The sequence below is a fragment of the Gracilinanus agilis genome, chromosome 1, assembly GCF_016433145.1.
Source record: "Gracilinanus agilis isolate LMUSP501 chromosome 1, AgileGrace, whole genome shotgun sequence".
NCBI classification, from domain to species: domain Eukaryota; kingdom Metazoa; phylum Chordata; class Mammalia; order Didelphimorphia; family Didelphidae; genus Gracilinanus; species Gracilinanus agilis.
The window spans coordinates 671,702,643-671,713,415 of NC_058130.1; the positions used below are offsets into that span (position 1 = coordinate 671,702,643).

Here is a 10,773-nt window from a genome sequence, read left to right on the forward strand (position 1 = left end):
TATATATATATATATATATATAATTTTTTTAATCAAATGATTCCTCCTTTAGTGCAGGGAGGGGAGGGAGATACAGGGGAATTTTAATGTAACAAACAAATAAATTAAATAAAAAAATAAAAAAAATAAGAAACAAATGACCAAAGAATGAAGGGATTGTGATTTAAGTTAGTGGAGAGGATGCCTAGATAAATGCCATCTTGTAATTCAAAGAAAGAGGGAAAATTGTATCAATATAAATCATTGCCACTTTTGTTAATTGTGGTTATGAGGGTACCTATTGGACTTTGGGAAGAAAGAGAAAAGAATACAGTCATTCTTAAAACCTAATTTAATGCTTCAGCAATGTTTCAAATTCCTATTTTCTACCTCAGGAAAATTGATTCATGACTATTTAATATTGAATTGAAAATCTCTCTTCTCTTACATTGATTATCAGTGTCTCCTTTGTAAGGTGGAGAACTGAATCGTAAATTTCAACAATAATATAAGTATCATTAACCCTGTGTCCCTATCATTATTCTTTATTTATAGTGCCTTCATCTCTCAAGCAGAAAATAAACCCAAAATGTTGAACCAGACCACTTTGGACAAGAAACGACTCACATTATGTTGGCAAGAACTGGTCTGTGAAAATGCAACCCATGTCATGAAATTAAAGTGTGCATGTTTAATTAAATTAACTTCATTTGTGTCATCATGGGAATATAGATTTAGAGCCAGAAGAGACCTTAGAGCTCATCTTATCCAATTTCCTCATTTTATAGGCACATTAAACTCAGGATAGTTTAGTAGAAAGGAACTTGGAATCAAGAAAAATGTAGGTTGCAACTCTGTGTGATTATGGACAAATTACTCAACCTCTCTAAGCCTCATCTATACAATGGGGATAATACCCACAATACCTTTAATAATTGGCACATTTTTGCATGGGCTGCAGATGTGAGTTAACTTGATAATATTTATTGGGGTCCTACTATATGTAGGGCTTAAATGCACAGAGCTTCAACTCATATAATAATTTTGAACTTAAATTAATTCTTTGATTCTAGTTTGATTTCTTAGAATCCTGCCCCAGAAACTTATTATCTGTGTGACCCTGGGCAAGTCATTTAATCTTTCTCAGTCTTTGTTTCCACATATGTAAAATAAGAATAGCAAAAGCTATCTTTCCAGTGGTGTTTGGAGAACAAATGAGATAACATAGATGAAGTTTTTGCAAGCCTTAAAATGCTATTTAAATACTAACTACTGCTCATCCTTTGAAAAGTAGAGTTAGTATAGAGGAAAGTAGCACTGGATACTAGAGTTAGGAGACCAGGCTATAAATCTCATGTCTACCATTTGACTAGTTGTTTAACCTTTACTGGTCTCAGTTTTCTCGTACTTAGCCCATTGTGTTGTTTCAAAGAAAAGGCTATAAACTATCTGAACAGGATTTATTATTTGAATCCTGCATTAAAATGAACCTAAATTCATAGTTTCACAAGTCCAGGGACTAACAGAAATTGTGTTCTTGGCAGGAAAAGATTTTTGACACAGTCTAAAATGGTCCACAGCAGTAGTACTCATTTTTGTTAACTCTGAGAGACTCAGAGTGGTCTTCAAGTCAAAATATCTGAATTTGAGTCCTGACACTGCCATTTTATAGCTGTATGATACTGGGCAAGTCACTTTACCCATCTATAAAATGAGGATAATAATACTAATATCACGACTTTTATGGGAGAGATCATATTTTGTTGAAGGCATTAACAAAGGTTTTATGAAGATCTCAGACACTAGCTAGGTGACCCTGGGCAAGTCATTTAACCCCAATTGCCTAGCTCTTATTGCTCTTTTGCTTTGGAACCTTATACTTAATATTGATTCTAAAACAGAAGGTAAGATTTTTAAAAAGTTATATAAAGGAGGCAGCATTTGATCTGAATTCAAAGGATGGACTTCAGCTGACAAAGGCTTTCTAGAACAGTGGTGATGTCATTGTTGTTCAGTCGTGTCCAACTCTTCATGACACCATTTAGAGTTTTCTTGGCAAGATACTAGAGTAGTTCACCATTTCCTTCTTCAGCTCATTTTATAGATTAAGAAAACTGAGGCAAACAGGATTAAAAATGACTTGCCCATGGTCACACAGGTAGGAAGTGTCTGAGGGTGGATTTGAACTCAGGTTTTCCTGACTCCAAGATTGGTACTCCATCTAAGAGCAGTGGTATCAAACTTAAATAGAAACACGATCTCTATACCATACATAAAGATCCTTGTGACAATCAACTGGCACATATTAACATTTTCTATGTTCTATTCTGTTTTTATTTATTTCCCAATTACATTTCAGCATTCATGGGTGTTCATACTAGTTGCATATTTTACGTCTCTGCATTAGAGAGAAGTAAAGGCAAAGATCAAAGCCACAGAAAAAGGATAAATAGTCTTAATTTGGTTATTTAATAAAGCATGTTGAAAACATTTATAAAGTCTCTTCCTACTTTAGGAGGCGATGGCCAGTGATGCCAAAGGACTCATCCAGCAGCAAAAGAAGAAGATGTCTATAGATGAATTAATTAATGAAGCTCAGAACATTGTGGACAAAATCCGGTTCTTGGTTGATGAGGTGAGATGCCATGAAAGAAAATAAAAAATTTAACTGCTGTTTCACAAAATCAATTTACAATGCATTGGGACCAGAATTTTCCCTCTTACACAGTACGCTTCCTCTCTGAAAGGTTGTGATTGTTTCTGAAAGGAAAAGTCATATGACTATAATTAACTCTAACGATCCCGGGGTTACATCTCTGCTGGTCACAACTGTAGCTCCTCAAGCCTGCTACATTGAAATCAATCAGTCGAGATGACACAGTTCATTCTTAATCGTGAAATATTTATTAGCAGAAGGCAAGAAAACATTATAACCCAATGTATCGAGTGTTCTCTTAGAGCCTCTTCCCTTCCCACCACCAACCATTAACCTCCAGAGGGTAGCACCCCATTTCCACTCTACCACTTAATTCCTATGAAACATTTAGGAAGGAGTTCCCCACTTATGAAGCACCTCATGATAGTTTGGGGTAGCTCTAATGGGTAGTGGGCTGAGTCTTATTCCAAGAGCATATCTGTTGAATCTCATCATCTTTTGAATGGTTGATATAACATGATTGATTCTTATTTTTCTTCCCCCAGTAGGGAGCTGAGATTATATTGCCATATTTCTGAGCATCCCCTATTTTGCACATGATCCTCATCCTTGGGTAATATAATGAGCAGTGAGGCAGAAGGGGATTTCATTATAGGTTCAGAAGTTCAGCACTATGAGTTCTTATGGTGGTTCCATGACCCACTGGCCCCACATTCTTTTGAAATTTCTTGCCCTCTCAGTGGCTTAGTTTCTACCTCTAAGAAGAATCCTGGATAAATGGTGCCAGACCAAGCTGTCAAGTATATCGTAGGATTCATAAAGGGCAACATTGCAACTGGGGGCTGAAGGTAGAGAGAATAAATTATGGCAACCTGTGTGCTTTCCTTTAATGAATGCACTGGGTAAAGAACTGAGTACTTTGAGCAAGGCCCCATTTAACAGGCCACTTGGTGGGGGCGATATCCATCACTGCTTAGATTAAATAGATTCTAAGTCTAATTGTCTGTGCAATCAAGTCAAACTCCTCCTGAATAATGAGCTAAAATGGAGTTAAAATACGCAGCAATCATCATCTCTCTCATTTGGAAAGCTACTCTTCAGTGCTTCAAAAGGCAATTTGTGAAAGTGTACTGGTATGGTGTCACTTAGAGAGCTACCTGAACTCCATCCTCAAGGAATAAATGATTACATTCTCCTTGCTTCTATTGTCCGTAGTTTGGTTTAAATAATTAAATAATCATTTCCAAAATATTCCATGAATATTTCAGAACATTCCATGGCTTCAGAATGCCAAATTTCCTCCATATTTATTATTAATTTGATCATGAGTAAATAATTGTCAATTCAAGTGGAGTATTTTGTAAGATAACTGGAAAACTGATAGACAATGGCTATATTCTATAGATGGAAAACTTCAGGTGAGAAAAGCCAAATGACTTGTCTGAGGCGCTTAACTTTATATCCTAAATGACTAATTGGCACATTGGAATTTAAAGGCAATTATAATCCATTTCCCAATGTTTTCTAACCTGAGGGAAGGTGCATCTTGTTTGTGTTGCCAGCTTAATGAATTAAACCTCTCAAATCCATGCCTTCATCAGAAGGTACTTTTAAGAAATGGTACCTTATAGAGAGAAGGGACATTAAAAATGAGCGAGTCCAACATCCTTGTTTCGCAGAAGGGGAAAATGAGACTCAGAGAAGTAGGATGAATTACTCAGCTAGTGAGTAGCAGGACTGGGACAAGAATCCATACTCTGGTAAGGGTACCCAATAACCCTCCACGTGGTGAACGGCTCCATGTTTTTTCCATCCCAACAGCCACAACATACGATACCCGACGTCTTCATTTGGATGCTCAGCAATAACAAACGAGTGGCCTATGTGAGGATTTCATCCAAAGACTTGCTCTATTCCCCGGCTAATGAGCAGAGGGGAAAACACTGTGGGAAACTTCAAACTCACTTTCTGAAAGTAAGTGCCATATTTGACAGCACAAATAGGGCTGTTCTGTTTTCAGCTCTGCTGATTCAGTTATATCCTCATCTAGCTTCCATCCTTGTCTGGCTCTTTCTGCTTGTAGTCAGTCAATCAACGAGGATCTGCTGTGTTCCAGGCACTATTCTAAACCTGCCCAATGAGAGGATGCTGGGAGAGCAGAGTTAATGGCTTTAAAAATAACCCACCATTTCAGAAGAAGCCTCGCAGAAAACTGGCTAAACTGGCACTCTCCTGCTCCCCCCGAATATTGGGATGCTTCTCAGGATTGTTTAACATTAGGTTGTACGAAAGCCTGTCAAATAAAGAGCGATGTGGACACAGCTGCCCGTGCAGGAAGCTCCTGCCCTGAGTTGCACACATGCACATGTATAACATATAATGCCCACATGCGAATACATATATGCAAATAGCCATATATAATATACATGCATATGTGCATAAATGTACACATGCATGCAACATAGAATTTAAACATAGACACACATGTGTATTGTGTGTGCACATACATGTGAATAAATGAATACACGATACTTATAATGCACATATATGCACATGCACAAGGCACCCATACGTGCATGTACAGATGTACCCATGACTCATGTGTACATGTGTACAAATCCTGCAATGCATATATCTATGCATATAATTCTAGGAATGTGTACACAATACATGTATGTATAATGTATGTGCTTATACACATAGCCACATTCACACATGTGAGCATATATGCATAAACATACTTAGGCACACACATACAAATACAAGCATAAATATTCATTCACATTATCCATACACATACACATATGTGACATATATACATACACAGACATACACACAGGCCACTTCTCTAACCTAGGGGCTCTTATTTTTCATTTTCCTTTTTTTGCTGGGCTAACTTTGGGTGTCTCTTAGAAAGATACACTTGTTGAATGGTTTTAAAGAAAAATTCAAAAAATAGAGCAGGGCTAATAGGATATGTAGTAGTGAAAGAATCTCTGAATGGAGACTATTATATTTGCTTTGAGAGGCAGCATGATATAATGAATAGGGCCCTGGACTTGATGGAGTAAAGACCTGGGTTCAAATCCTGCCTCAGATACTTGCACGATCCTGGCATGATCCTGGGACCATGATTCCCTTCAGTTTTCTCATCTATAAAATGAAGGGGTTGGATTCACTTTCCATATCTAAACTTGTGCTTTGAATCACATTTAAATTTTTAACTTTTGAATCAAATGTATAATATTACATATAATATTAAATGTATAATAAAAATTTTAAAATAAATTTGCTAATCCAAAAAAAATGATGATATAGATGACAAAGGCAAAATAGCAACAACAATAATAACATTATATATCTGTAACTTTAAAGTTTGCAGAATGTTTTACTTCCTCAAGCCTATCTAGTCAATAGAACAATAAATCAAATGCCGGTTGTTAGCATTTATTGATTTCTGAAGTGTAAATACTCGCACTCAAAATGTTCACAATTGGGTCTCACCAGGTAGTTTGAACTGGCTCTGGTATAGCCTTAGACTTACTTGCCCTGAAGTCGGTGTCCAGGGGCTTCAGTAAAGAATAGGATATAACTGACCACATCAGGGACAAAGGGAAGAAGCATTCCCTAATTGAGAAGGTCCAGCATACTTTGAGTAGAGTCAAAGCATTCAGGGTCACAGTAATCTGAGAAGAGTTCAACATCCTGAGGGGGCTCACTACTAAGTACTAATCCACAATAGATCCACTCATTGGCACAAGTTAGCTTGAATGATTGGTGGAGGTAAATCCTCCCTAACCAATTCTTGGTGATGTCTGTGGCCAAACGAATGGTCCATCCTCTAAAGCAGAATCAAAATTATGGAATCTCTAATTTGGAAGGCTCTGAGAAGTCATCAAGTCCAACTCAAATCTGAAAAGAATTCTTCCTATAATATCTCACAAGATGTAAATGAGATTATATAAATTCTATGTAGAGATGTTTCTTCAGGGGTAGATTAGACTAGAGAAGTCAGAGATTTATGGAATCAGAGCTAGAAGGCTCTCAAAGGTATTTAGACTATACCTTACCTGAACAACAACTCCCTTTACATAATAGCTAGCATTTACATAGCTCATAGGTTTACAAAGGACTTTTTAAATATATTTTAATTCATTTGATACGCCTAACAATTCTAGGAAGTATGTATTACTGTTATCATCCTCATTTTACTAATTAAGGAAACTGAGACCAAGAGAAGGTAAATAACCTATCTAGGATTACAAGATTAAGTGGCTAAGGCAGAATTTGAATTCATCTTCTGATATCATACCTCAGTGATTCCCAAAGTGGGCGCTACCGCCCCCTGGTGGGTGCTACAGAGATCCAAGGGAGAGGTGATGGCCACAGATACATTTATCTTTTCTACTAATTACTATTAAAATTTTTTTAAAAATTAATTTCCAGGGGGCTAAGTAATATTTTTTCTGGAAAGGGGGCAGTAGAACCACTGTTATACCTAATAAGTGAACAAATGGTTTAATAGAAAGAGTGCCTGGTCTGGAATCAAGAAGATTGATCTTCTTGAGTTCCAATATGGCCTCAGCCAATATGACAGTAAAGGAAAACAATAGCTATTGGAGAGGATGTGGAAAAAATGGGACACATGCACTGTTGGTGGAGTTGTGAATTAATCCAACCATTCTGAAAGGCAATTTGGAATTATGTCCAAAGAGCCTTAGAAGAATGTATACCCTTTGATCCGGCAATACCACTACTAAGTTTGTATCCCAAAGAGATAAAAAAAAATGGGAAAGGACCTATTTGTACAAAAATATTTATAGACATGCTTTTTGTGGTAGCAAAAAAATGGAAAATGAGAGGATGTCCCTCATTTGGGGAATGGCTGAACAAATTGTGGTATATGATGGTGATGGAATACTATTGTGCTATAAGGAATGATAAATTGATGGATTTCTATAAGAACTGGAAAGACCTCCATGAACTGATATGGAGTGAAGTAAGCAGAACCAGGAGAACATTATACACAGAAAGCGAAACATTGTTGGATGATCAAATGTAATTGACTTTGCTATTAATAGCAATGCAAAGATTAAGTAGCTAATCCTGAGGGATTAATGAGAAAGAACACTATCCACATCTAGAGAAAGAACTGTGGGAGTAGAAATCTGGAAGAAAACACATGATTTATCACCTGTCGATATGGATATATGATTTGGAGTTTGGGTTTTAAAAGGTTATTACAAAAATGAATAATAAGGAAACAGATTTTGAATGACAATATATGTATATATATTGTTGGAAAATATAAGTAATGGGGTCACCAGGGATATTAAAATCAACTATGGGGTTTGTGGGAACACTCTCTGGGATGTAAGAGAGACTATAACTGAACACTGATGTCTTGTACAGCTACACCACTCCCAACTGAAAAAATAACAGCCAACTGTCACTCTGGCCAGAGGCCTTGAATTAACTGACAAGGTAACAAGGTGAAATTGGGTTTTAATTAGAAACAACTAAAAGGAGGGATAGGAATGACTACTCTAAAATCTTAACACCTAATAACAAAACCCAAAGGGACAGGGAAGGACTTATTCAACTACACTAATTTAAGCTATCTAACTAACAGGACCCAAGGAGCTATACTGGAGTCTCTGGGTTTCTGCCTCACACCTGGAACCTGCCAGGCTTGAGTGCAGCTAGGACTTAGTGGCTTTGGGATTTCTCACTGCAATCCACTGATGATGTCTGGATGCCGGGAGCTAAGGTTGTCTCAGGAACCAAGTAGTAAGGGGTTTGCTTGAAGCACTGTCCTCTTCTCTTGGCTCTGTAGATCTTGTTCTTTCCTTAAATGCCACACCACACAGGATCCCAGGGGAAAACAGGATGCAAGGTGTCCTTTGCTCTGAGGTCTCCCAGGCTGGCAACAGTTTTTGCCTACCACTAATGGAGTCCATACACAGAACACAGATAGATTTCCTCTTCCTTCATTCCAACCTGGAATTCCCAGCTCCAGCTCCTTCCTGCTAGGTACTTCCTAATCAATATATAATCAATACCTAATAACTAGCTAATCTAATCTTACTCATAACAATATATATATGTAAAGTCCTATGCTTAGGTTAGAAAAGTCAACTATCCTATGAACAAACAGGGAAAACAAAGTTAGACAAGGTTAAATTAGATTATATAGACAACCTGCCTTGTAAGCTGAAAAGTAACGTGAGTGCTTGGATTATTAATATTTCATCTCTCAAACACTGCTGAACTGGGACCCTGCCCTCCTGGCCAGCCTGACAAATTGAGAAGGAAGCATTTGGTCACCTACTGTGGACCTAGAATAGTATCAGGTGTTTTAGTGAAAAGGTGATTGCTCAAAGCTCATAGTCCTTTGCCTTCCTTGTGTTGAGTCTGAAACTTTAGAAATTGAACAAATGAAGTTCTTTTGAATCAACTTACAACAAAAACACAGTACAGACTGGGGCTATATTAAGGCCAAGGGGATTCAGGGCCTTTGTTTTCCTTATACCATAATGTGGATTGATCATATGTCAATTCACTAGTTGAGTACATTGGGGAATTTCTCCGACTCCCATCACTTTGTGTTCCTTTGCTTTTTCTAGTTGATGTTTGAGAAATTAGATTGGTAAAAAAAGAAGATGACCAAGAAGAGGAATGTGATAATAATGTACACCTCTTCCTCTTTCCCCATCCTGAGAATTGACTTCACTCAAACCTTACTTCCTTCTCACATACTTGTAAATATATAAATATGTCAGGTTAAAGGGAAATTGCTTTCAGCTCTCCATCTACCTGAAGAAACATAACATGCCTCCATTTCCTCCCCCTCCCTACTCCAAGCAGCCAGGACTTTATCTTTTTTTGGGGAACAAGATCTTTAGTATACTAAGGAGGAGTCTCTCTTTATATCTGTCACCCCTCTCGGGATGAGTTTGAATTGTAGGGAAGAACATAGCTAATTTAAAAAAATCTTCTGACTTTGAATGAAGGAATAGAGGAAGGCTTAGGCCTATTGAGAACTCAATGGAACCCCCAGCTCTCTAATTTGTGGGGAGGAAAGGTAGAATGGTGTTTATGTATTTCCTTCCTGAAATAAAAGGAATATTTCTGGAAAAAAAGAAAATTTTAAACACCAAGCATACAAAACACACAAACAAATTGTTATCTCTAGATTGAAGTGTTTGAACTAATGATCTCTTAAGATTCCTTCCATTTCTGACATTCTATGGTCCTAGGATTCATTTGTCACAAAGCAAGAAGTAAGGAGTTTATCTACTTTCCTCTTTGTTGAAAAAAAAGGTGGTATAGAGTAAGATTTAAGACTTTTCCATTTAGGAAACTTCTGATTTTACTTGTGTACCATCTTGCATATCCTGTGAGATCTTAGGTCATAGAATCATAGATTTAGAGGTGGGAAGGAACTCAGAGGCCAGTTAGCCCAAACCCCCTCATTTCACAAGCTGGATGGTTAGCTAACTTTCCTAATATCACCCAGAGATAATAAGTATCAGAGGTGGGATATGAACAAAAGTCCTTGAACTCCAAAACTAGTGGTTTGGTTTTTTTTTCTGCAATAACCTAGTTACAAATCTCTTTTGGACTCACTATTTCCAGCTGATAAACAGAAACACCAAAATCCTTCCTACTGACTTGTCTAGAGAGCGTTAACAAAGTCTTTGTTACTGTTTGAGTAGACAACTTAGAATCAGAGACTTCTCCATCTTAGAGGTAACTTTGTTTTTCGTGGTGTAACAGAAAGAATATTGAACTTGGAAGGGTTTTATAAACTGGGTGATCATGAGGAAAGCACTGTAGAAACCTCAAAGGATTATTGATATAAATGCAAGTAACCATGATTAGATGAAAGTTTCTGAGGAGACTAGGACCCAGTTCCTTGCTCGAGGGCATAGAGCTAATTGGGAGCAGGGCTGGGACTAGAGTTGAAGCTTCTAGAGTCTGGGTCCTCTATCTTTTTGCTTGTAATTTAGGATTGAATTTCTTGTAATTAAATTATATTTCTCAAGCTATACCTCACATGCTTGGGTCAACATGAGTTTTTGTTGTTCATCCTTTGTTTTTGAAGGGGACCATTGACATCACAGGGTCATGTCTTG

The 10,773-nt window shown here is 37.3% G+C and overlaps 1 protein-coding gene across 1 annotated transcript in view; it reads left to right on the forward strand.

Moving 5' to 3' along the window:
- Positions 1–10,773, forward strand: part of FER1L6 (fer-1 like family member 6) — a 160,778-nt gene that overhangs the window by 24,330 nt on the left and 125,675 nt on the right. The window contains 4 exon segments of the mRNA XM_044684251.1: positions 493–625; positions 2,495–2,614; positions 4,457–4,609; positions 4,900–5,002. Of these exon segments, the coding sequence (XP_044540186.1) occupies positions 493–625; positions 2,495–2,614; positions 4,457–4,609; positions 4,900–5,002 (509 nt within the window).